At 33.2% G+C, this 27,920-nt stretch overlaps 3 protein-coding genes across 5 annotated transcripts in view; all 3 read left to right on the forward strand.

Annotated features, from left to right (window-relative positions):
• The window catches only part of LOC144847448 (coiled-coil domain-containing protein 174-like), a 54,694-nt gene that overhangs the window by 22,386 nt on the left and 4,388 nt on the right, over window positions 1-27,920 (forward strand). The window lies entirely within an intron of this gene.
• LOC144847405 (uncharacterized) overlaps window positions 1-27,920 on the forward strand; it is an 88,801-nt gene that overhangs the window by 12,583 nt on the left and 48,298 nt on the right. The window contains exons 9-10 of one of the 2 annotated variants that reach the window (XM_078703743.1): window positions 13,884-13,949; window positions 14,265-21,208. In XM_078703743.1, coding sequence (XP_078559869.1) covers window positions 13,884-13,949; window positions 14,265-21,208 — 7,010 coding nt within the window. The remainder of the gene's footprint in view (window positions 1-13,883; window positions 13,950-14,264; window positions 21,209-27,920) is intronic. The other variant, XM_078703744.1, reaches the window with a different exon arrangement.
• On the forward strand, window positions 24,491-27,190 carry LOC144847462 (uncharacterized). Of its 2 annotated transcripts, none has more exons than XM_078703847.1 (2): window positions 24,491-24,549; window positions 26,486-27,190. In XM_078703847.1, the coding sequence occupies exon 2, from the start codon at window positions 26,505-26,507 to the stop codon at window positions 26,976-26,978; it is 474 nt and encodes a 157-aa protein (XP_078559973.1). In that variant the 5' UTR covers window positions 24,491-24,549; window positions 26,486-26,504; the 3' UTR covers window positions 26,979-27,190. The 2 variants fall into 2 exon arrangements, with proteins under 2 accessions (XP_078559973.1, XP_078559972.1); XM_078703846.1 differs by having other exon boundaries at window positions 24,496-24,603.

The following is a 27,920-nucleotide window of genomic DNA, read 5'->3' on the forward strand; positions in this document are numbered from 1 at the left end:
CAAGTCTGCCGACATTTATTTTTCTATCGCTCATCATTTGTTCTAATACATAATACAGCGCTTCCGAAGAAATATCTTTACACAATTCTAACACATTAAAATTGTTTTCCAACTCTTTACAAGCACGAATAGTACTCTGGAGGATGGGTGAATCCAAAACAACTAACCCCGTCAATTTATATTCAATGTATGCTAAAACCACTTCCTCTAAATCAACCATAACGCTCGACAAACAATTGATAATGGATGTAATGGTCAAGAAAGTTACAACTTAAAACATTTATTTTTGTTTTTTTTAAAAAGAAGTTGTAACATAGAAACTAATTTTGTCAGGAAATGTATTTTTATCATTTATGTGGTTTATTTGTGTTTAGAAAGTTACAACATTAACATTTAATTTGGTCAAAAATGTGAATATACGGAGCCGATATTCAGTGTCACATTGTGTCGCAACACATGTACATACAACGAGTCCTGTCACAAGTCTGCCGACATTTATTTTTTCTATCGCTCATCATTTGTTCTAATACATAATACAGCGCTTCCGAAGAAATATCTTTACACAATTCTAACACATTAAAATTGTTTTTCCAACTCTTTACAAGCACGAATAGTACTCTGGAGGATGGGTGAATCCAAAACAACTTACCCCGTCAATTTATATTCAATGTATGCTAAAACCACTTCCTCTAAATCAACCATAACGCTCGACAAACAATTGATAATGGATGTAATGGTCAAGAAAGTTACAACTTAAAACATTTATTTTTGTTTTTTAAAAAGAAGTTGTAACATAGAAACTAATTTTGTCAGGAAATGTATTTTTATCATTTATGTGGTTTATTTGTGTTTAGAAAGTTACAACATTAACATTTAATTTGGTCAAAAATGTGAATATACGGAGCCGATTGTAATTTTTAATCCTTAGTTTAGTGAGAGAATTTATAAACAAAAAAAGAGCGAACGGAAATTAATGATTGCAGATTAGACATATAGAAATGGATTGAAATTGGAAATCCACATGATCAAAGAAAAGAAACCCATTGTTTCGACAGAAGCTAATGACATTTACAAAGGATGACACAGTTTGAATAGAGTAATTACCGTATAACATAATTAAATTTTACACCACCAACACTACCGGGGTGTTTAGGATCGTAATATACTTTTCTTAAGTACTCATTACCCTCAATCACCCAAATGAAAACTTAATAAATAAATCAAATACTTAAATAACACGCAAAGATCAAATTTCATTTTCGTTGTTGCTTTTAAAAGAAAAAACACAACCTTTATTTTAACACACATTCTATTTCAATATATTTTACAACCATAATAATAATAAACTTTACCGAAAAGAAAAAAGAATTATAAAAATATAAAACATTAAGTAAAAAAAAAAAGTGTTAAGATAATATTTAAATTTGTACAAATTACAATTGGTTAAGAATCTTATTAAAAAGTTCTGAATCATTTGTAATCAACTTTATGGCTTTATCGAACGCATCAACATTGATACAACGTAAATGAAAGTAGTTTAGCGCCCATTCAAAGTGGGTAGCGCTATTGTCCACAAGTTTCAATGCCAGAATTGGTCGAAAAAATGTTAGCAGTTGTTCATATCTTGAGCCGTGAAAGTTATAACGTTCAACCATGTCATTCAGAATGAATATAAATTCTTCTATGAATACCTTCTCAATTGTTCTCATTATTTCATTGTACTCAAGTTCGGTAGTTTCTTTCTTAATCTCCACCTCCAGCACAGGGTTCAGGTACTCTTCTGTAAACACCTCATCTTCTACCTCATCTTCTACATCGGCTTTTCTTGCCAGAAATAGGTGGTAGTCACCTACCGATGACGTGTCGTCATATACAATTCTCTCCTCTTCAGAAATTATTCTCGATCTATAATGTTCGTCTTCTTCAGTATTAGATATATTATTTAAATCAACGTTCATTGGAGGTGGGGGTTGAATCGCCAGTAAACACGTCATATCCCCGGCCATCTCTTCCCTCATCTCTTCCTCCTCCTCTGCTGTAAAATAGGCACCAGTCATAGCTAGTATGTCTTCGTCTTCAAATTCTGAATCACTGCTTATATATATAACTTCTTCTTCGACATCAGAGTCCATAGTAAGATCAATGATTTCAATCACAGAACCCATAAGTAACTAGTTGTTGGTTTTTGGTCTGTCTTGTCGAGCTCTGTAGCGTTGTAGAATGAGGTTAATATTACAAAATAATCGAGAGTTATATACAGTGAAAAGCGCTGTGTTCCTTTTGTTTCATTAAGTAGCTTCCTCAATGTCATTGAATTTAAATCATCATTCCGTTTTTCCAAAAGATTGCATTGTAATTACGGGAACTGTTTGAAAGAGAAGCCTTGCATCGTCATATTAGGCTTGGTTCCTGCTAGGACGTACAGCAAGCGAGTTGACCAAATAGTTTGAACAAAATATATTTGTAGTTTTAATGTAAATATTTTTATATCTGTTTTAATATAAATAATTTTTATACAAAACAAATAAGCATTAGTGTTAATATGAATAAAGATTTAGATTTACGTTTTAAAGTAATCTACTGAACTAATTTACTTGAATTTTAAAATCCTAAGAATAAGTAAAAAAAAACTTCAACAGAACAGAAAACAAATTAAATTAAGTAAAGAAATAAATTTACCATGAATTAAAATAGGAAAACTACTTTTACAAATTTACACTGACATAAATTAAGTCAAAACATAATTAACTTATTTCATTAAACAAATCTATTGCAATACACATCACAAACATAATAATAATAAATCAACAGAAAAAGAAGAATTAAATTAGTTGTTGTTTTTTTTTCCCGGGCCGATTCCTTGTAACATGCTACTAATTATTTCAAAATTTTTTACAATTCATTTCTTGTATCTTCCTTTTTTATTTATCGCTACCAAACCATATTGTGACGGAACCAATGATTAACAAGTTCAAAACCGGCATTGCAAAGTTATGGTCTGACCACCATCTCAAGTTTCGCCCATATGTTACTGAGGAGTTCTCATTGATGACAATGGAGGGACAAATGAGCTAAGTTCTCAAAGTCCTACGGTTCAAGGTATAAACTTAGCCACAATGATCAATGACTCATCATATAATTTTGGTTAAATTTTTAAGGGTCAGATTCAAAGGTCAAGGTCCACAAAAAAAAAGAAATAAACAAATAATAATAAAACAGCGGGAATTGAACCAGCGATCTCAACTGTTAGAGTAAACAATGACGTTTTACCGACGTTGGCCCAACGCGTTGTACCAACGTCTGACCAACACGTTGGGCCCACTAAGGGCCGATGGAAAAAATTACGTCGGGCCTACGTCGAATAGAGCTGTTGGGCCAACGTAACTGTTGACCTTAAACCAACGTCGGCCCAACGTGTCATTGCTAGCTGGGATATAATTGAATTGAAACCTGGTATGCTTGACCTGAGGGGGAATGATCTATTAGGTGTTTTAATTTCCAAGTTGATAAATCTAATATATTGAGATGATCTTTTCAAATGGAGTGATTTATAACTTGTCAATTGATAATGTCATGGACATAGACAATAGTACAGTATATATGGAACCATTTAAATGCATTACTTTCATTTCAAAACAAAATAAATTAAATAGTTCATTGTAAACATTTCTCTATGAGTTGAATACTAAAATTGTCATTTGGTCAAAGGGATGAATGAGCATGTGCGGCTATCCACTTGGATCTGGCTTTGGTCAAAGTATATACATTTTAAAATAAAGACGTACAGCATGTTAAAACAAAGAATTTCTGACTTTTACTTCATTGTAAAAATTGGAATCTTCTGAAATTTGTTGACACTGCACTTTGACAAAAAAGATCAAGAATCTGTGAATAATTTTCAGAGTCTACTACGTGCCTGCTTACCTGGATAAACCCGACAGTAGCCCTTTTCACGAAGTGCGAAAACCATTACGAAAAGAAGAATTTTACAGTAGTTCACCTCCTTAATAAATGGGACAGTCCACCACGATGTTTATGAGAACGATAGGAGAATTCTAAATTCCGAAGTCAAGTTTTTTTTTTATTGCTAATAGATACGTTGGAATACGTTGCCCTTGTTTCGTTGTTAAACAGGGCAGAAATACCTATAAATTATAGTTATAATTTGAAGTTGATACGTTGTAAATCGTTGTCTTGTCTGTGTACGAGATAGAAATATTTCTGTACATTCTGGAGTTTCACCGGCATAGAGTAGGAGCATACCTTACGAGACATACAAAGGATTCAGTCAGAATATAATGGCTGAACAATTAGATATTAATTTAATGGTTTATTATTACCAATTTTATGCATATCTTATGCCTACAATAAACAATACTGCATTATGTTCTATTAAGTTTAAGGTTTATGTATTAATTTAACTAGTATAGTATTTTAGATGAAATTAGTTTTTATGATTGTTCAATTGTTCCGATAATAAAGTGTTTTGTACATTTGATAATAGCTTATTGGTTAATTAATCTGTGAACATAAATGCCTGTAGTTGGTTTTAGTTGAATGGATTTTTCTTTGTATATACCTGTTACTACTGTAGATAAGATAAGTAGATGAATAAAAGTTTTAAAGAAGAGAAAGAATGCTTTTTCAATTGTCGTCTTTTGTAGGCCTATATTTTTGCGATATTATTTTGATCAGAAATAACGACAACAGTACAGAGATCTACTTGATTATACTGTTTACTCTGACCAAATAGTTTAAGAAATAAAATACTGTGCGTTTGAAGGAGGCTTTTATTCAGGGAGGTGTTTTTTTTTTTGTATAATATGTTAACATGTATAGTATAATCAAACAAATACCCCCTAATTATGAACAAATACAACACATTTATTCTAAATAATGTCTTATGGGGGAGTTTATTTAAAGTGGGGAATTTATTTGAATAAATATGGTAAATGTATATCTTAATTCCAGTTAAAGTTCACATCGGAAAAAACAATTTTTGTTTATGTTAGCTGAGTGTATTTTAATATTACAATGCTATATTCAAATAGATGTACAGTAGGCCTACTATGATTGGTATGAAGAGTAAATTACACATTGTGCTGTCACTATGAAACATATTGGAAACAACAGAGGGAGCTGTTGCTGGTGTTTTTATATTTTGTCGAAACGGGTAAGATTCAATGTGATTTCATTTGTTTTTGCTACACCAAATGCATATAGCAGGACTTGAAACTATTTTAAATAATGAAGTAGAAATTGTACTGAGCATAAATATCTTGGTCTATTTTTAGATGATAAACTAAACTGGAATTGTAATACAAAAAGTATATATATTTTATCAGATGACTGAAGAAAATTGATTTTAATAGAGATATTTTATATTTATTTTATCAATCTGTTATATAATCTGTTTTACATTTTGCAGTATGGTTTAATGGGCTGACAAACAAAAACCTTAATAAATCAGAAAAGCAAATGTAAAACAGCTAGTAAAATAATAGGTATTTAAATGTTAATACATTAGAAGTACTGTAAGTGCCATAGAAGCTGTTACCAAAAGTTGTGAGGTGGTTTCCCGAATGATCGTAAAATCAAAACAATAACGATAACGGAGCCGATAATGTCGTTATGAAGAGGATGGTTGGTGTCTTCCAATATAGCATGGAACACATCGGCAAGACGTTCGCTGTAGAAAGAGTCAAGCGTTTGCACAGACGAACCAATTACTTTCCCCGCTCTACCCAGCACCTTCTCAATTCGGTGATTATCCCCTTTACCGATATTCCCAGCCCAGCCCAACATACAATAACTCCAAAATAGATAACATTACTGATGAGTAAAACATTATACAAATATCCTGCTTTACGCCAAACGAACCAAGTTTCCTCAGGCAGTACAGCCTTGTATCTAAGGGTCAACATGATCCCTCCATTTAAGCTTATAGTCAAATACTACTCCCAGATACTTATAATTGTTAACAACCTCTTAATGTATACCGGGTCCATACTGTCAGACCTATTGTGTTTTCAAAAATCTATCCGCATTTCTTTCGTTTTATTTATGTTTAGTTCAAGAAAATTATTGCCACAGTAATCGGTAAATCGAATAATCTCAGAAAGGAATATAGAAGAATTGTTGTTATTAATAAGTCCAACCTTAGCCGAGTCGTCCGCAAATTTTTTCATTGGACAACTCGGGGATACCGACCTAAAGTCTGACATGTACAGAGTAAACAAAAAAGGTGCCAATACGGTACCTTGTGGTGCACCAGTATTAGTACGCACAGTATCGGAAATAATATTATTCTGTAACTTAACAAAACAAAAAATTAAAAAATTAAACACAAACGAAATTAAAACACTTGGAACATTCATATCAAATAATTTATGGACTAATTTGTGTGGTTGAATTGTGTTAAATGCGGAACTAAAATCAAAGTGCATAACCCTAACGCATGGGTTCGTTTTACAGTCATCTAAATGACGGTACATTAGGTGGAGCTTATATATCAAAGTGTCTTCTGTGCTCCTGTTTGTGCAGTACGCGAATTGGAGTGGGTCAAGATGGTCCGCAACTGATAACTTAAGCTATTTAACACAATTTTTTCACACACCTTCATAGGTACAGATGTCAGTGCAACACACTAGTGCGTGTTTAACACACTCTAGTGCGTGTTTAACACACTCGAGTGCGTGTTTTTTTAAAAAAGGGGAATCCCCGTCAGCAAAATAACGTACGGAAAGACTAGAGGAAGAGGAAACGGCTGCACGATCATAGAAGGCGCATCTCCGATATGGCTTATTTGGGGGTTTATTTCAGTAACTTTACCATCCGCATAATGATCATTTTACTAAACTATTTTAAACATTAGAAATAAAAATATACACGTGATTTGCCTCAACAATAATCATTATATACTTAATATTATCCTACATTACGTACGGACATAAATAAAATAGAAATAAATATAATTATAATAATATAGAATAGTAAGTTATTAACGACATGGATATGATATATCTGCCACCACATAGTATGCATAAGTATAAAAATGGATACGCTGGCTTTACGGGCTATACGGTACATTGTAACAATTACGGTATTGTTTTTAAATAAATTGTTCTCTTTTACGTAATTGTTTGCATAATAAAAGACACAGACGTAAATTCTCTGTATAATATATTAATTACAGTACATATTATAAATAGAGGTAAATTATTATATGCCTAATATAATTGTGTTTATAACGTGTTTAGAAATGGCCATTTTGAAAAGACAGTCCTTCTCCGAGAAAAAAAAAAAGTTAATGATTGATAATAATATTTATTAACCAAATAAAAAATATCCACATAAATAATCTAGTTCCTAAAAAATATCAATTAAATCATCAAAAGTATAGCTCTAGCGGCGCGCCATACAAAATACCGGAGGTTGATTTTATCGCGACCGATTTCAATCGCGACCGATTTCATCGTAAACCATACGGATATGTAGACCTACAGTGGAACAGGGCAGGTATACGGATATACAGTGGAATACAATACCTGCTTTGAAGGATGACAAATAATAAATGTCTTATTCCGGACCGGAAACGACACTCCCATAGCGCGCTAGGAATCAGCAAAACGATCGTATTTTGCGTTTTTAATGCGAACGTAAGGGGGACTGCAGTCTCTTTTGTTTGTAATTCAACGTTTTTTTCATGCGGGATTCTTGAATTAAAAAAAAAATTCTTCTTTGTAAGGTAAAAATATATCAATTTGAATGCATTTTCTTCTCAAATAGTGATACAAAATGATCACGCATATACTTCTGTTAAATGCGTGACAAATAATTATGTGGTCACGCATGTGTTTCATTAAAATGCGGGTTTTATTAAAAACTTTAAAATTCACTTTGACAAATGCCGCTGCGGGAACGTTCCGAACGATGCGAGAGGGAGACGGATATAGTAGGCCTACCTATGGAAAGACTAAAATCAAAATATGTTTAGTAGATTATGTAAGTAAATGTGAACGGTGTTATTGAGTTTGTACGATTTTTAGTTGTATTTTGTGCACACTACCATTTCGTAGGGTCCTCCTATGCCTTTTGCACGCGCTGTCTTCTCTCTCTCATGGTCTTAGCTAGAAACACCCATGAGTAGAGGGCGATAATGAATATTCATCCATAATGATCTAATTGACTCACGTGCTCAAACGCCACCAGGAGGTTGCTCAGCTAGCTTCCTCCTTTTCTTCAAATCAAAGATGGGCGTATCATCCTTGGATCAGATAGAGACAGAATTCACTTTATTTTTTGGGTAAATACATACATTTTGTTATGTGAAGGTTATAATAACTAAATTAGAAAGCAAACCTTAATTTTACGTTTTATATACATCTATATATACACGTTTCTTTCAATAGAATTTAATCAAGTAGCAGGAGTTAGCAAGTGTAACATCTTACTGTCGTATTGCGAGTAGTGCGTATTGCCAGATCAAGAGTTTATTTTTAAAACCAGTTTTAAAGGCAGAGGCCTGTGAGTGAATTTGTGCAGGTGCTCTGTAACATGTATATGCTGTATATCAAGATACCTGAGCCTCCTTTGCATGTGAATGGTAGCCTTAATGCTACAAGGTACATTGGTGAATTGTAAGTAAAAAGTATTAAAAACTATGCCGTGGCTAAAGATACGGTACCGTATCCATACTTCTAAAAACTAAAGGTACGGTAATTATAAATTGCATTCCTAAAATTCGTACCTAAATAGAAAACTCGTTCCTATAAATATAAAACTCGTTCCTAAATATAAAACTCGTTTCGAAATATAAAACTCGTTTCGAAATATAAAACTCGTTTCGAAATATAAAACTCGTTTCGAAATCTAAAACTCGTTTCGAAATCTAAAACTCGTTTCGAAATCTAAAACTCGTTCCTAAATATTAAAACTCGTTCCTAAATATTAAAACTGGTTCCTAAATATTAAAAACCTAAACTCTAAATAATCTAAAAAGATGTCAAGTAGAGAATAGAACTCCTTAAGCCAGAGCCTCATCACAAGCGCATTACAGCTGGCTTGCTGAAGACCATTGCAATAACCTATTTGATTAACATCTTTCTTACATAGCGCTCTATAATTACCGTACCTTAGTTTTTAGCCGGTACCGTATCTTTAGCCATAACGTAAAAACTAATTGAAGATTTTTAATGTGGTAGTATACAGGGATTCCTATTATTATTTATATTTTTTCATGCTATAATTTCGAAAGTTTGGATAGACTACATTAACAAACTATTTTGACAAAGTGTGAAGTGCCCAAATGTGGTAGTAATTTCATGTCATTGTGTCCATATATGGGCATGTCGCACCAAAATCGGCGCACCATGGCTGCCAAAACCTGTCCGGCCAGACCAATTTTGGCTGTCAAAATTTGTCCGGCCTGGATAAAATCAGTCTGGACAGTAGGACTGTTTTTGGTCTTACAAATATATGGTGCGCAAAATTAGTAATAATGTATATATATCATTTAAAAAAGGCCATGATCAGGCATTATATAGAAAACTATGTGGTTTCATTTTTTAGTTTAATATTATAAATTAAGCCTTGTTACAACCGCTAATGTAGAAAACGCCAGCTAATGTCGAAACAACCGCGTTAATGTAGAATCCACCGCTTATGTAGTAAAACCTCCAGCTTATGTAGAAACACCAACAGCTTATGTAGTAAATAAAAATCAACACCAGCTAATGTAGAAACAGTCAACAGCTTATGTAGTAACGAAAATTGCCTCCCAGCTTATGTAGTTACTATCGCCAGCTAATGTAGAAAATGTTATATATTTTACAAAAATGTCTCATTCATGTGCAAATGCATCGATCTTTACTTAGCTATCAGTCTTTCCACCTCTCGTAAGCGACCACCTCTCGTAAATGACCACACATCGTAATAAGCTACCATCTCTGTTAAGGGACCGCTTCTCATAATCGATCACCTCTCGTAAGGGATCACCTCCTCTCATAAGAGACCGCTTCTCATAAACGACCACCTCTCGTAAGCGACCACCTCTCTTAACGACCACACCTCTCGTAAATGACCACCTCTTTTAAGGGACCACGACCTCTTTCTCTCTATTAAAGGACCGCTTCTCATAATCGACTATCGCCCATCACAACGACCTCTGGTAAGTGACCACCTCTATTGAACGTCCACAGTTTCTATTAAGGGACCACTTATTATAATCGACCACCTCTCGTAAGTGATCACCTCCTCTCATATCAAATCCTCTCGATTATGAAAAGCGACCACACCTCTCGTAAGTGACCACCTCTTTTAAGGGACCACGACTTCTTTCTCTCTCTATTAAAGAACCGCTTCTCATAATCGACTATTTCCCGTCACAACGACTTACGGTAAGTGACCACCTCTATTGAACGACGACCACCGTCTCTTTTAAGGGACCATTTACCATAATCGACCACCTCTCGGAAGGGGTCAATGATAAGAAGCGGTCCCTTAACAGAGACAGTGGTCGTTCAATAGAGGTGGTCACTTTCGAGAGGTCATTGTGATGGGAGATGGTCGATTATGAGAAGCAGTCCCTTAATAGAGGTGGTGGTCCTTTAAAAGGGGTCGTCACTTACGAGAGGCGTGGTCGATAAGAGAGCTGGTCCTTTAAAAGAGTCGTCACTGACGATTATGAGAAGCGGTATTTTAATAGAGAGAAAGAGGTCGTGGTCCCTTAAAAGAGGTGTGGTCCTTACGAGAGGTGGCCGCTTACGAGAGGTGGTCGATTATGAGAAGTGGTCCCTTATGAGAGGAGGTGATCCCTTACGATGTGTGGTCGTTTTAGAAACTTGCTTGCTTACGAGAGGTGGAAAGACTGATAGCTAAGTAAAGATCGATGCATTTGCACATGAATGAGACATTTTTGTAAAATATATAACATTTTCTACATTAGCTGGCGATAGTAACTACATAAGCTTGGAGGCAATTTTCGTTACTACATAAGCTGTTGACTGTTTCTACATTAGCTGGTGTTGATTTTTATTTACTACATAAGCTATTGGTGTTTCTACATAAGCTGGAGGTTTTACTACATAAGCGGTGGGTTGTTCTACATTAACGGTTGTTTCGACATTAGCTGGCGTTTTCTACATTAACGGTTGTAACAAGCCTGTTTTTTTTAATCATTATATAGTAGCAACAATAATACTAATTGTTAGGCTTTTTGTGTATAATCTGTCTGTTTTTAATTGATTCTTCGTTTCCCCATTATGTTAAAAACAATTTAATATATTACTGATTTATGGTTAATTAATCAATAAATCAATTCAATACAATATATAATAAAACATTTATACCAATATTTATATTGATTAGGCCAAGGAAAAAAAAAGGCCTCAATCATAAAATAAAATCTAGCTGGCAATATCAGCGTCCCATACCCGTTCATGTGAGTGTGTGGCAGGCTGTAATCTGACAGAACACCTAAATAAAAATACATATTTTATTTATAGTATTTATCCGACAAGATAACTTACATATATATCATGGGATATTTTTCTAGCCATAAACACATATCGTAGGCCTAGTAATTTAATTAAAATTGATAAAACCGATTTTTGCAGTTAGCGGACTGCTTTTATTTTAAAAATTTAGAGCCAAAACTGGTCCGGCCGGACCGATTTTGACCCTGGACCATTTTTTTCGTGACAGGAATATCATTTTTTTTTTTGCCATCGTAAATGAGGCCGACCGCCCTCCCTAATAAAGACTTGTGTGTAGATAATTATTAATTTTATTTTGATTACTTGTTTCTTTTTCTCTATGGTTTACAGAACACATTTGGAAAAAACATACTTTAATAAATCTAAAGTTCTAGTTCAACAACATGGCGGCATCCACTAAAGGTAAGTAACCATGGTAATTCACACATCTTTTGAATAAACTGTGGTTTCTATCTCACCAAATAGTTAGAGATAGATTTACATGTGATTGTTATTGTAGAGTTAGGTTTTAATATTAGTCTGCTGACAAAAATATTTTACCTAGTATCTGTAATAATAAAATGGCCTTATTTAGTTCAGTTATCTTTCTTTCACCATTGCATAAAGCTAGTGTACTCTAATAGAATTTCACAGTAGACTTGCCATGATACATTGGAAAAATTCCTTTCTTAATTGAAGTTGCATCATGTAACTAAATAAAAGTGTGCATCCAACCTATCGGCACGGTGATACTCTAAATTCATTGTTTTTTAGCACCATGGTCAATAATACACCTTTCACTGTTCCAATAGAAAACTATGAGATAATTATATCAACTCTAGAATTCATCTTCCATTTGTATAGAGCTGATGGTCACTATAGAATGGACATGTTAGTTGACAAAAAGATTAATTTTTGGTTGGAATAGAGTTATTATAGATCTGTCTTGATCTGTATACAGTTTGTGATGATATGAATATATTATTATACACATATAAATAATATAAATTAAAGCTATCAGTAAAGATACAAACAAGAAAAAAAGCTAGAAATTATGGAGCGAGTTTCCAGAATATAAAGTTTAAATACTGTAAATTGCTACCATACATCATAATAAGAAAGAATACACGCATTATCTTAACACTGTATATTTATATTTTATTACATATATTTTAACTATTTTTAGGAATACCAGAGAAAGATTTTAACTTTCTGAAAATAATTATCTCCAATTATTTTGATGCTCGCAACCAACTTGGTATGTTGAAAGTATTGTTCAGAGATCTTGTGAAAGAGTACAAACTATCAGGAATCACTGAGATGATAGATCTGTTAAACGTACTGGAATCAGCTGATGAATTCAATTATCAAGATCTTACTCTTCTTCATGATGTCATCAAGTTAACTGAAGAATTTTCTCTCCAGCGTAAGCTTAAAGAAAAGATACCTTCATTTCCTGTCATTGACAAACAAGCCCCAATTACTAGGTTCAAAATCCACAGGCAGAAATTAGTCCAATTTGGTTACTGTCTGATGCCATGTGATGTATCAAACATTGATGCAATCTACAACACACCTCTGAAGAAATATGAAGATAGCTGGGCTTTGATAAGAGATCTAGAGCATAAACAGGTGATCACGGCAACAAAAATGGAAGAATTTATTGAAATATTGGAACGACTAGAACTCAAACGTGCTGTTTGCATTCTACAGGAAGGTAATGTACTGTATAGTACTTTAATACAGTATAGGTAATGTACTGTATAGTACTTTAATACAGTATAGGTAATGTACTGTATAGTACTTTAATACAGTATAGGTATATTAGCCTATAAAATCCATAAAACAGTATTCTGATACTGTATTAAAAGTTGTTTTACTTCCATTTGTCCAAAATTTGACCTAAAATTATGAAATGATCTCCCTGTTAAAATAAAACTTTCTGTATCTTTAATTACTTAAAAAAATATGTAAAATGTTACTTTTGTTATGCTCAATATTTTTTCGTTTTTGACTTATATTATTGTTTATTGTTTTATACATTTTTTTTCTTTTTATGTATTTGCATATTTGTATTGTATATGGCCCTCATGAGACAAGCTATTGCTTCTAGTGCGAGCCACAGTTGTTGCCATAAATAACTGAATAAATGTGTATATGAATGAATATGAAAAGAAAAAGAACACTCTCTCCAAAGCACTATGTCAGACAAATTATAGTAATGTTCCCTTAGAGTTGTTTATTGATTTCATATTTAATTATTCAAAGTTTAATTAATGTTTTGAATTAGTTCTGCATAAATTATTTTGTATTGAGTTCAAACTACTTTTACCAACATGATTGTTGGTTTTTTTTTCTCAGTAATTAGGTGGTTCTGCAAAGTATTTATTTTGTTGATTTTTTCATTAGGTGAAACAGTAATGAAGCTTTCCTCTTCTAACTCTAAAGAAAGTAAGTTATCACCAGCAGATAAAGGTAATTTTTAACCTGATTCAATGGCATAGTTAAATCAATAAAATACCCACCACATTGAAATGTTCTTATTTTTTTGATGCGTGCAAAATAATGATTTTATGGTTTTGACCTTTGTTGTTGTACACTTATAGATGTTCTACCATGACATAATCGATACATTCTGTTGTTTCTATAAAACTATAGTTCAAGAAATAAAACATTCAGGATAAACACACCTTAAAAAGTCGCTAACTCTGTCACATGATTGGAAATGAGATATGCTATTAAATTTACATGTGATTACTTTTTTTACTGAATTTTCATTGAATCTTTTAGATAATGCAATTAATTTTTTAACAGCTACCAAGATGTTTTTGAAGGAAGAACTACAAGACTTATACAAAGATATGAACCTGATGGGAACAGCAGTTTTTGATGAAGAACACAAAGTAGATATTGCAGATGTCTTCACAGATCTCACATTACTTCAATCTACAAAAAAAAAACAGGTTGACCAGGCAACGAGGCAGCAAAATGCTAAACCTACATGTTTGGAGGAAGTATTGAGCATTATAAAATCTAAAAGATCATGTAAAGTTCTACTTACAGGTAAAGGAGGGATGGGAAAGACAACCCTTCTCAGGTACATTGCTCATAACTGGGCTAAGGGTAAGGATGATACATTTTCTGACAAACTATTGTTTCTAATAAATATCAGAGACATGGAGGTAGGAAAGACAATCATAGATAGTATTGTTGATCAAATTGACCTTGAAAGATTTGCTAATCATTTGAAAAGTGTATCCAAAGAAGATCCTATGGAATTAATTAAAGCGTTCATAATAGAAAATGGGGATGAAATAGTTTTACTATTAGATGGATTAGATGAGTTGAAGAAAGTTGCTAAAAATCGACTGAAATTTTTAAAGTTTAGTTCAGGTTACAATAATGCCACATTAATAACATCTCGACCTCTAAACATTACAACATTTGTTGAAAACTGTGATGTGCATGTTCAGGTCAATGGATTTAGTAAAGAAAGCAAGAAGTTTTATATTGAGAAATACTTTAAAAATAATCCTGAATTAGGAGAAAGGTTGATTACAAAATTAGACCTTAAACCACCATACAAATATCAATGGCAGGTTAAAAACAAAACAGTACACTTAGAGGAACTGTGTTCATCTCCATTGTTATTACTTATAATTTGTAGTATGTGTGACCAATCCACTTCTTCTATGCCAATGACAGATGAAATACTTTCAATTACCATGTCAGATTTTTTTAAAGAATTTATTTGTTGTACTTTAAATCAACATACAAAGGTTGAGGAAAATAAAATTGCAGAAATATGGGAAATTCGAGCTCCATATAAAAAGGCTATACTTGCACTAGGTCAATGTATGTTTAACGGCCTGACAGAAAACAATCTCTATATCTACAAAAATGAGTTTGATAGTATGGTTGACAAGGATACAGTAGAATTAGTACTGAAACTAGGATTTGTTTACAAAAAAGCATCTAGTATTAAAATTGATAGAAAGGCAGTGTTTGCACCACCACACAAGCTAGTTTCAGAGGCATTAGCAGGGTTTTACCTTGCTAATGCATGTTTGTCAAATGAGATGAATGAAGAAGAGTGTAAAAAGATGCTGTTAAATCCATATCTACACATGACAATCATATTCACTATGGAATTCCTAGGTAAAGATGCTGGTAAAATGATAAAACATTGGTTAAAGGTGAAAACAGCTGCAAACTACTATTCACTAGCAAAATATTTTAGCTATGTGAAACCAGAACATCAAGTGCATGTAGTACGTGAGTTGCCAAACATATCAACTGATGCTGTGTGTGAGATGTTTAAGAATGTTCTTGATTATGATGATTTGGATAATCAAAAAGCAAAACAACAATTTGAAAACAAACATTTGGTACAGCTTATGAACATTTGTTTTGAAAGGGTTAAGGAAGATCCAATGAGTGTTGTAGATACATTATTAAAGATCATAAAAACAAAAGACACTAAACCAACAGAAACATTTTGTTCTATGCTAGTTCATATCTATATAATTATACATGGACTAATGAGTGACAATCTGATAGATTATCACAATCCGAGACATGAATTAAGTGATTGTGATATCGTACGTTCGTCTGTTTATGATGTTAGTGACCGGTTGTTTAAATTGCATTCAATGTTAGAAGAGTTTGATACCCTTTCAGCTGTAATGGTTAATTTTCAATTTAAATACAGTTTAAAGCGGATTAATGTTATGAAGTCAACAAATCGTAAATTTTTGATTCATTTGTTGAAATTTTCTTCCAAACCACTGTATCTGAAGTTCAAACCTGGTAGTATTGATGTATTGAATCATGTTATTGATCAAGTAAATGATATCTCCTTAGAATTTAGACAGATTGATCTCAGTCATAATGATCTAAGTAATATTTCTGTAGGTTCACTAAGAATTTTGATGAACATAACTCATTGCATAATATTGAGTGATTGTCAATTATCTGGTGCAGTATTTAATAAATTATTCAATAAGAAAGGCAAGGTTCTATTGAAATACACAAGGCTTAGACTAGAGGGAAATGATCTTTCAGCAATAGATGGTGTTTCACTTTCCAAATTGGTACCTCTAGTGGATTACGATTATTCTTTCAAATGGAGTGATTATAATTTTTCAGTTGATAATCTAGAAAGTCTCGCAGATGCTTGCCATGAACATGGTCATAAGTTGAGATGGAACAGATTAGATTTATATGGTCTAAATTTAGCTGCAATTAAAGGATCCAAATTAGCTTGGTTATTACAATTGTCACCAGATGTATGTTGGCTTAGCATGGTTGATTGTCATCTCTCTGGTACTATTATAAAAGAATTATTGGAAGAATGTGAAGTAAACAAAGTGGTATTAAATCCTAACATGCTTAGACTAAAGAGAAATAATCTTTCAGATATTGATGGTGTTTCACTTTCCAAGTTAGTAAACGTATTAAATACGTATTTCAAATGGAGTCATTATAGCTTGTCGGTTAATAATCTAGAAAGTCTCGCAGATGCCTGCCATGAACATGGTTGTAAGTTGACATGGGAACATTTAGATTTATGTGGTCTTTATTTAGCTGCAATTAAAGGATCCAAATTAGCTTGGTTAATTCAATTCTCACCAGAATTACGTCAACTTGACTTGGTTAATTGTAATCTCTCAGGTACTATTATAAGAGACTTATTGAAAGAATGTGAAGTAAACAAAGTGGTATTAAAACGTGACATGTTTAAGCTAACGGAAAATGATCTTTCAGATATTGATGGTGTTTCACTTTCCAAGTGTGTTAATCTAATTTGTTACTATTCCCCTGATTATAGTTATGAACCTTTCATTTGGAATAAATATGGCTTGTCGGTTAATAATCTAGAAAGTCTTGCAGATGCCTGCCATGAACATGGTCGTAAGTTGACATGGAAACTTTTAACTTTAAGTGGTCTTCATTTAGCTCTAATTAAAGGATCCAAATTAGCTTGGTTATTACAATTCTCACCAAAATTACATAAACTTGACTTGGTTAATTGTAATCTTTCAGGTACTATTATAAGAGACTTATTGGAGGAGTGTGAATTAAACAAAGTGATACTAAAAAGTGGCATACTTAAGCTAAAGGGAAATGATCTATCAGGTATAGATGGTGTTTCACTTTCCAAGTTGGTAAATGTAATTACGTATTTCAAATGGAGTGATTATAGCTTGTCAGTTGATAATCTAGAAAGTCTTGCAGATGCCTGCCATCAACATGGTAGTACGTTGAAATGGAAACGTTTAGATTTATGTGGTCTTAATTTAGCTCTAATTAAAGGATCCAAATTAGCTTGGTTATTACAATTCTCATCAAAATTACGTCAACTTGACTTGGTTAATTGTAATCTCTCCGGTACCATTATAAGAGACATGTTGAAGGAATGTGAAGTAAACAAAGTGGTTATACAACCTGGTATGCGTAGGCTTAGGCTAAAGGGAAATGATCTATCAGACATAGATGGTGTTTCACTTTCCAAGTTCGTAAATGTAATGATTCCTGATTTCAGGTGGAGTGATTATAGCTTGTCAGTTTATAATCTAGAAATTCTTGCAGATGCCTGCCATGAACATGGTAGTATGTTGACATGGAAACGTTTAGATTTAGGTGATCTTCATTTAGCAGCAATTAAAGGATCCAAATTAGCTTGGTTATATCAATTCTCACCAGAATTACAAGAACTTGACTTGGTTAATTGTAGTCACTCAGGTACTATTATAAGAGACTTGTTGGAGGAATGTGAAGTAAACTATGTGGTATTAAAACCTGGCATGCTTAGGCTAAATAGAAATGCGGATCTTTCAGATATAGATGGTGTTTCACTTTCCAAGTTGGTAAATCTAATGGATTTCAGTTCTTTCAAATGGAGTGATCATAGCTTGTCAGTTGATAATCTGAAAAGTCTGATAGATTCATGTCATAAACATGGCACTACGTTGACATGGACACAATTAGATTTAAGTGGACATGACTTGAGGTCAATGGAAGGATCCAAATTAGCCTGTTTGTTAAAATTTTCCCCACAAATAAATGAGTTTGACTTGATAAATTGTAATCTCACTGGTACTATTATAAGATGCATGTTGAAGGAATGTGAAGTAAACAAAGTGGTTATACAACCTGGTATGCGTTGGCTTAGGCTAGAGGGAAATGATCTATCAGACATAGATGGTGTTTCACTTTCCAAGCTGGTAAATGTAATGATTCCTGATTTCAGGTGGAGCGATTATAGCTTGTCAGTTTATAATCTAGAAAGTCTTGCAGATGCCTGCCATCAACATGGTAGTACGTTGACATGGAAACGTTTAGATTTAGGTGATCTTCATTTAGCGGCAATTAAAGGATCCAAATTAGCTTGGTTATTTCAATTCTCACCAGAATTACAAGAACTTAAATTAGTTAATTGTAGTCTCTCAGGTACTATTATAAGAGACTTGTTGGAGGAATGTGAAGTAAACAATGTGGTATTAAAACCTGGCATGCTTAGGCTAAATGACGATCTATCAGATATAGATGGTGTTTCACTTTCCAAGTTGGTAAATCTAATGGATTTCAGTTCTTTCATATGGAATGATCATAGCTTGTCAGTTGATAATCTAAAAAGTTTGATAGATTCATGTCATAAACATGGCACTACGTTGACATGGACAGAATTAGATTTAAGTGGATGTAACTTGAGGTCAATGGAAGGATCCAAATTAGCCTGTTTGTTAAAATTTTCCCCACTTTTAAGTCAGTTTTACATGATAAATTGTAATCTCACTGGTACTATTATAAGATGCATGTTGGAGGAATGTGATAAAAACAAAGTGGTATTAAAACCTCACATTCTTAGGCTAAATAGAAATGACCTATCAGATATAGATGGTGTTTCACTTTCCAAGTTGGTAAATGTAATATGTTACTTTTCCAGTTATATATTCTTTCATAGTCATGAAACTTTCAATTGGAGTGATTATAGCTTGTCAGTTGGTAATCTAGAAAGTCTTGCAGATGCCTGCCATGAAAATGGTCATAAGTTGACATGGAAACATTTAAATTTAAGTGGTCTTCATTTAGCGGCAATTAAAGGATCCAAATTAGCTTGGTTATTTCAATTCTCACCAGAATTACAAGAACTTAAATTAGTTAATTGTAGTCTCTCAGGTACTATTATAAGAGACTTATTGAAGGAATGTGAAGTAAACAAAGTGGTATTAAAACCTGATATGCTTATGCTAGAGGGAAATGATCTTTCAGATATAGATGGTGTTTCACTTTCCAAGTTGATAAATGTAATGAATTGCTATAGAGGTAGTTTCAAATGGAGTGATTATAGCTTGTCAGTTGATAATCTAGAAAGTCTTGCAGATGCCTGCCATCAACATGGTAGTACGTTGAAATGGAAACGTTTAGATTTATGTGGTCTTCATCTAGCTCTAATTAAAGGATCCAAATTAGCTTGGTTATTACAATTCTCATCAAAAGTACGTCAACTTGACTTGGTTAATTGTAATCTCTCCGGTACCATTATAAGAGACATGTTGAAGGAATGTGAAGTAAACAAAGTGGTATTAAAACCTAACATGCTTGACCTTAGGGGGAATGATCTTTCCGGTGTTTCACTTTCCAAGTTGATAAATCTAATAAATTGGGATGATCCTTTCAAATGGAGTGATTATAGCTTGTCAGTTGATAATCTAGAAAGTCTCGCAGATGCCTGCCATGAACATAGTCATAAGTTGACATGGAACAGTTTAAATTTAAGTGGTCTTCACTTAGCTGCAATTAACATATCTAAATTAGCTTGGTTATTACAATTCTCACCAGAATTACGTAAACTTGACTTGGTTAATTGTAATCTCTCGGGTACTATTATAAGAGACTTATTGAAGGAATGTGTAGTAAACAAAGTGACATTAAAACCTAAAATGCTTATGCTAAAGGGAAATGATCTTTTAGATATAGATGGTATTTCACTTTCCAAGTTAGTAAACGTATTACATACGTATTTCAAATGGAGTGATTATAGGTTGTCAGTTGATAATCTAGAAAGTCTCGCAGATGCTTGCCATGAACATGGTTGTGTGTTGATATGGAAACAATTAAATTTAACTGGAACTGACTTGGCTTCAATTGGAGTATCCAAATTAGCTTGTTTGTTGAAATTCTCACCAGAATTACGTAAACTTGACTTGGTTAATTGCAATCTCTCAGGTACTATTATAAGAGACTTATTGAAGGAATGTGAAGTAAACAAAGTGGTATTAAAACCTGACATGCTTAGGCTAGAGGGAATTGATCTTTCAGATATAGAGGGTGTTTCACTTTCCAAGTTGGTAAATCTAATGTATTACAATTACAACTCATTCAAATGGAGTGATTATAGCTTGTCAGTTAATAATCTAGAAAGTCTCGCAGATGCCTGCCATGAACATAGTCATAAGTTGACATGGAACAGTTTAAATTTAAGTGGTCTTCACTTAGCTGCAATTAACATATCTAAATTAGCTTGGTTATTACAATTCTCACCAGAATTACGTAAACTTGACTTGGTTAATTGTAATCCCTCGGGTACTATTATAAGAGACTTATTGAAGGAATGTGAAGTAAACAAAGTGATATTAAAACCTGGCATGCTTAGACTAGAGGGAAATGATCTTTCAGATATAGATGGCCTTTCACTTTCGAAGTTGATACATCTAATATATGATGTTCTTTTCAAATGGAGTGATTATAGCTTGTCAGTTGATAATCTAGAAAGTCTTACAGATGCCTGCCATGAACATGGTTGTATGTTGACATGGAAACATGTAGATTTAAGTGGTCTTGATTTAGCTGCAATTAAAGGATCCAAATTAGCTTGGTTATTACAATTCTCACCAGAATTACGTCATCTTGACTTGGTTGATTGTAATCTCTCAGGTACAATTATAAGGGACTTATTGAAGGAATGTGAAGTAAACAAAGTGGTATTAAAACCTGGCATGCTTGACCTGAGGAGGAATGATCTTTCCGGTGTTTCACTTTCCAAGTTGATAAATCTAATATATTGCGATGATCTTTTCAAATGGAGTGATCTTTTCAAATGGAGTGATTATAGCTTGTCAGTTGGTAATCTAGAAAGTCTCGCAGATGCCTGCCATGAACATAGTCAAAATTTGACATGGAACAGTTTAAATTTAAGTGGTCTTAATTTAGCTGCAATTGAAGGATCCAAATTAGCTTGGTTATTACAATTCTCACCAAAATTATGTAAACTTGTCTTGGAAAATTGTAATCTCTCGGGTACTATTATAAAAGACTTACTGAAGGAGTGTGAATTAAACAAAGTGATACTAAAAAGTGGCATACTTAAGCTAATGGGAAATGATCTATCAGATATAGATGGTGTTTCACTTTCAAAGTTGGTAAACGTATTTAATACGTATTTCAAATGGAGTGATTATAGCTTGTCAGTTTATAATCTAGAAAGTCTTGCTGATGCTTGCCATGAACATGGTTGGTTGACATTGAAACATTTAGATTTAACTGGAACTGACTTGACTTCAATTGGAGTAGCCAAATTAGCTTGTTTGTTGAAATTTTCTCCACAACTTAATTGGCTTACCTTGGTTAATTGTAATCTCTCAGGTACTATTATTAGAGACTTATTGAAGGATTGTGAATTAAATGAAGTGGTATTAAAACCTGGCATGCTTGACCTGAGGGGGAATGATCTTTCAGGTGTTTCAATTTCCAAGTTGATAAATGTAATATATTGCTATGATCTTTTCAAATGGAGTGATTATAACTTGTCAATTGATAATGTCATGGACATAGACAATAGTACAATATATATGGAATCATTTTTACACATAACTTTTGTGAGGCCCTGAAGGCTGCCCATACGTATGACGTATGTAGTTGAAGGAAGAGAGAGAAACAACGTACGTAGATGGCCATATTGTTCGTTTGACTTGACTTATTATTCAAGTTAGTTATAGCACATCTTTGTGTATAGTTTTATTATTGTGGTATTGACGAAGCAACATACCCAAACAACTTTCATCTTTTAAAAGCCTTAACATTTGAAAATATTTGAATGAGTTGAATAATAAAATTGTCATTTGGTCAAAGGGATGAATGAGCGTGTGCAGATATCCACTTGGATCTGCTTTTGGTATAAAAGTGTATACATTTTAAAATAGAGACGTACAGTATGTTAAAAAAGAATTTCTGACTTGTAAACATTGGAATGTTCTGAAATTTGTTGACACTGCATTGTTATGTCACTTTAGACAAAAAAGATAAAGAATCTGTGAATAGTTTCTGTCTTTATAATAGTTATTGCATAATTTCAGAGTCTATTACGTGCCTTCATACCTGGATAAACCCGACAGTAGCCCTTTTCAGCGAAGTGCGAAAACAATTACGAAAAGAATAATCTTACAGTAGTTCACCTCCTTAATAAATGGGATAGTCCGCTATAGCGTGGGACCACTTCCATGTATTACCGCCTTCATTTCTTTTCGTACCGTCGTGAAGACAGCACAAATTGATGAGAATGATAGAATTCTAAATTCAGAAGTCGAGTTGGTTTTTATTGCTTATAGATACGTTGGAATACGTTGCCCTTGTTTTGTTGTTAAACAGGGCAGAAATACCTATAAATTCTAGTTATAGTTTGAAGTTGATACGTTGTAAATCGTTGTCTCTCGTCTGTGTACGAGACAGAAATATTTCTCTACATACCGGAGTTTCACCGGCATAGAGTAGGAGCATACCTTATGAGGCATACAAAGGATTCAGTCAGAATATAATGGCTGAACAATTAGATATTAATTGAATGGTTTATTATGAAATACCTATACATTTTTTAGTTATAATTTGAAGTTGATACGTTGTAAATCGTTGTCTCGTCTGTGTACGAGACAGAAATATTTCTCTACATACCGGAGTTTCACCGGCATAGAGTAGGAGCATACCTTACGAGGCATACAAAGGATTCAGTCACAATATAATAGCTGAACAATTAGATATTAATTTAATGGTTTATTATGAAATACCTATACATTTTTTAGTTATAATTTGAAGTTGATACGTTGTAAATCGTTGTCTCGTCTGTGTACGAGACAGAAATATTTCTCTATATACTGGAGTTTCACCGGCATAGAGTAGGAGCATACCTTATGAGGCATACAAAGAATTCAGAATATAATGGCTGAACAATTGGATATTAATTTAATGGTTTATTATTACCAATTTTATGCATATCTTATGTCTACAATAAACAAAACTGCATTATGTTCTATTAAGTTTAAGGTTTAAGTATTAATTTAACTAGTATAGTATAGTATTTTAGATGAAATTAGTTTTTATGATTGTTCAATTGTTCCGATGATAAAGTGTTTTGTACATTTGATAATAGCTTATTGGTTAATTAATCTGTGAACATAAATGCCTGTAGTTGGTTTTACTTGAATGGATTTTTCTTTTTTTATACCTATTATTACTAGATAAGATGAATAGATGAATAAAAGATTTAAAAAAACAGTGTTTTAAATTTATTTTCTTGTAATATTTAATATTTTCATGATATTTCACAAATAACGACTACAGTACAGCGATCTACTTGATTAACGACATACTGTTGACTTTGACCAATTTGACATTATGTTCCAGTTGAAGTTCACATCAAGAAAAACAAAATGTTTATATGGTAGCTGATGTATTACCTTACCCTGCTGCCTTTGAAATATCGAAATGACTGAGTAACAATTTGAATTCACTGTACTTACTTAATTCTACATTCAAACACTGCAGATGTCTATGATGTTTTTCTTTAAAGATGTTAAAAGTTTCGGAATCCAAAGTTTCCTTTGTACAATGGTAAGAATCAATGTGGTTACATTTGTTTTTGCTATATTGCCATTCCATACCTGAAAATTAATATTTTAAACATTTTGTCGTGGGTTGCGCTCCATACGAGGTTCCACGTTTTTGAGGTTCGTGTCGTCGGTGGAGAATCGGAGAGAGAAAATGCTGCCTGACGACGTGAGTCTAGTTGCGCATGAAAGAAGTGAGGCCTAGCCTACTAGGCCCTAGGCCTACAGTAGGGTAAAATACAATATAGGTAAATGTGAATCATTAGATACTCACCAATAGGTCCTACATACAGTAGCTATTATTCCGACTAGGCCTAGTAGTAGTAAGTAGGCTAGGGGTAGGGTCCTCTTAAATAATCTAGGCCTAGTAGTACTAGGAGTAGGCCTAGTAGTAGTAGGCCTAGCTAGGCCCTAGCTACAGTGTAGGGCTAGCCTAGGCTCCTGGCGTAGGCTATAGATAGTATAGTTAGGCCCCCCTGTCAGTCTTAGAAGCCGCCTAGGTCAGGCCTACTAGCTAGGTAAGGCCTAGGCCAAATAATGATAACAAATGTTCATGAATAGACTTGTGCTAAAATGCGTGACAAATGTGTATCATATCAGTGTTTGTGCAAAAAAAGTGCATGTTTTATATTAATTCATTAAAAAAATAAAAAATCTATAGATAGGCCTAAATCTTCACTTATTTTTTTAATTTTTCAATGTTTGCAATTGTTCAGTCTATTTCGTGCCAAGCTTTTTGGTCTTTCCTTGGCTGTTTTGTACTGTTCAGTAAATAGTAGAGGCAGAAAAAATTAGTAAAATATTAATGTCGTCTATATATTTTGTATTCTTTGATAAATGTTTTCAAGCTGCTGCTCTAGCCCGCTACGTCACAAGAGATGACTCATTCTGATATAAAGCAAGCAGCAGTTATAGTATCTAAGGCCGACAGTTTTGCTAATTTGTAAACTCGACTATAATTTATAGATCCCAGCTGCTGGACCCAAAAAAACGTCTGGGAAAAGAGAGTCTATGAGGGCTGATGGTTGAACGATTTTGGATTCTCGACCTTTGATTGGTTGAAGCGAATCAACAGACTGGAAAGATTTTTCTCACTTGAAGCAAAGAATATATATCACTCTTTGCTTGAAGTCACGTTGTCTCTAGAGGATATTCAGTTGCATGCCTTGAGGTCACACACACGCAGCACATTAAAGTTCAAAATTGACCATTTTTAAATGGGCATGTGATTCATAATTAAAGAACTATCTTTGATTTGTATGTATTTTTGGGATTAAAGGACATCTTTTTAATAATTAATCATAAATATATCTGAAGAAAGAACAATGATTAATTTTAAAATGTCGAGCAGCGTTTTTTGTAAGAAATATTTCTTGTTATTATTGTTTTTTTTGGCCCTTTGTGATATTAAAGCCCCCTTCCCTACGTTTTTTAGATCTAATTTAAGATCGCAAACTATATTTAATGTAAAAATAATACTATATGGTCCTATTGCGATAACTTTTTTCGTCTTTAAACGGTTAAAATGTGAAAAATAAGTCGATTCTAATAATTATAGCGGCCCGCTATAAATCCCAAAATGCATTGCGCGCGGATTGATATTTTTGTTTTTCACCTGTAATTTGCCCACTTTTCGATCGATCGTGAGGCCAAAACAAATGGAAGACTCCTAACTTTTCAGCGAAAATACCGGGTTTTCCCCAATTTGTATCAACGGAGTCTGGCAAAAATAGAAAGACAATTAATGCAGCAACTATACAACGTCAGGCTAGGTATATAGCTAGCGTACGATGTTCGTACGTTACCGATGTTTACCAGCTAGGCCTACAAAACTAAGCCTAGCTAGGCTAGGCCTAAGACCGTCCACGAGAGGTCGATCGCCGTGAGCTACTTAGGTAGTGCATTGTTTCTCACTTTTTATCATAATTTACCATAAAACGTACATTTAAGACAAGGAATGACATGGTTTAATGTTTTTAAAGTGATATATATGTATTATTTTCCAAAAAACGTCCAAAATTGCAGGGAAGGGGTCTTTAACAATAACAATTCCAAAATAAGAAAAAGAGTCATCATTCAAAATTTTTTTATAAGTAACATTTGCATTTAAAAAAATTATTTTTATTTCAGTAATATTTAATAAATCTTGATGATGTCTGAGAGAATACGAAAAAGGAGAAGTGAACGTTTACATCCAAGATCATCTCCAGAAAAAGACAATGATTTGAGGTCTCTCCACGATGCCACAAATTGCACTTCCACAGAGGAAGACACAGAAGATAACGAGGTACCAATTCAAGAGGAGGAGGAGGGGGATTCTGAGGAGGATGAAGTGTCAGAAGATGAGGAGGCAACAGGAGAGAATTTAAGTTGGTTTCTCAAGTCTCTGAGTTTAGTTGTTGGTACTGCACTAGCTATCATTATGGGATATCACTACAGTCTCTATATATGGACATTACATGAAAACAGACTCAAATTGTTAGTATCATATCTTGACTGTCAACATAACACCTGCTGCTTTAAATTTTATTTACTGAAACTGTATCAAAGTTCTACCAGTGGTTTCTTGTATCAATGTGAAGTGCTGGTTTTAATGAAGAATCTGTTATTATCTATCAAATAAGGACCATTTTAAAACTAATCAGTTACTGTCAAGTTTTCTAGACAAGATTGTATATTATATATTGTCAGTTAATTAAAAATTGTTATTATTACAAAACTGTTAAATTCCTGTATGGCCCATTTTATGGCCTGTCCACACTACTCCATGACTGACACTATGAAGGACAAATAACTTTTAAAAAACCTATAGAAATGTATTCTTTACAGTCCAACTCTTGAGGTATACAATTTTTGTTTGTCATACTGTAGGAATTTTAATGGTGATTCAGAACCCTTTTTTTTTTGTATGAGTGTTATTGTGTAAGTTGTAGCAAGCTAAGCAATAGACCTACTAGAGATTGTAGGTAAACATACAATCTATAATATTGTCTACGTTTTAGTAGAAATTGCTAATAAATCATAATCATGTCTTCAAGGTACCCCGAGAGATTGTTAAAACTTTTAATCAAGGTCACATGTCACTGCAATATTATTATATTCAGTCATTTTATAACTGAAAACAATATAGATAAACTTATTTGTACAAAAGTGTACATAATAAGTACTATAGTGGAAAAAGAGTATAGTTTCATTTCATTTTATTTCAGTTCATTCAATTTTACGTACAGACACAGATTTAAAATAAAAGAAAAGGTACAAGAAAACTATATTAACTGAATGAACTGAGGATAACCCAAGAAAGTTTAATAAAAAAAACTTATTTCCATACTTGAATAAATACTTTAACAATGATATACGAAATGAAACAAATGTCCACTTATAATGTTTCAATGCCTACGTTGTTTGCTAAGTTGTAGGCTACTATCAGTTCTATCTGTTATTGATTTTTTAAATTAAGGAAATATCAGTCACTGAAGTAGAAGTGAGATATCCGGTATAAATTTAAATATTTTAATATTATTTTAATGCATTAATAAAAAAACTGTTTGAAATTTGATATTGA

This window comes from Antedon bifida, chromosome 7 (genome assembly GCF_963402885.1).
Source record: "Antedon bifida chromosome 7, ecAntBifi1.1, whole genome shotgun sequence".
NCBI lineage: Eukaryota > Metazoa > Echinodermata > Crinoidea > Comatulida > Antedonidae > Antedon > Antedon bifida.

Coding starts and splice junctions, on each gene's coding strand:
- LOC144847462 (XM_078703847.1), top strand. CDS start 26,505: ATGATGTCTGAGAGAATACGAAAAAGGAGAAGTGAACGTTTACATCCA.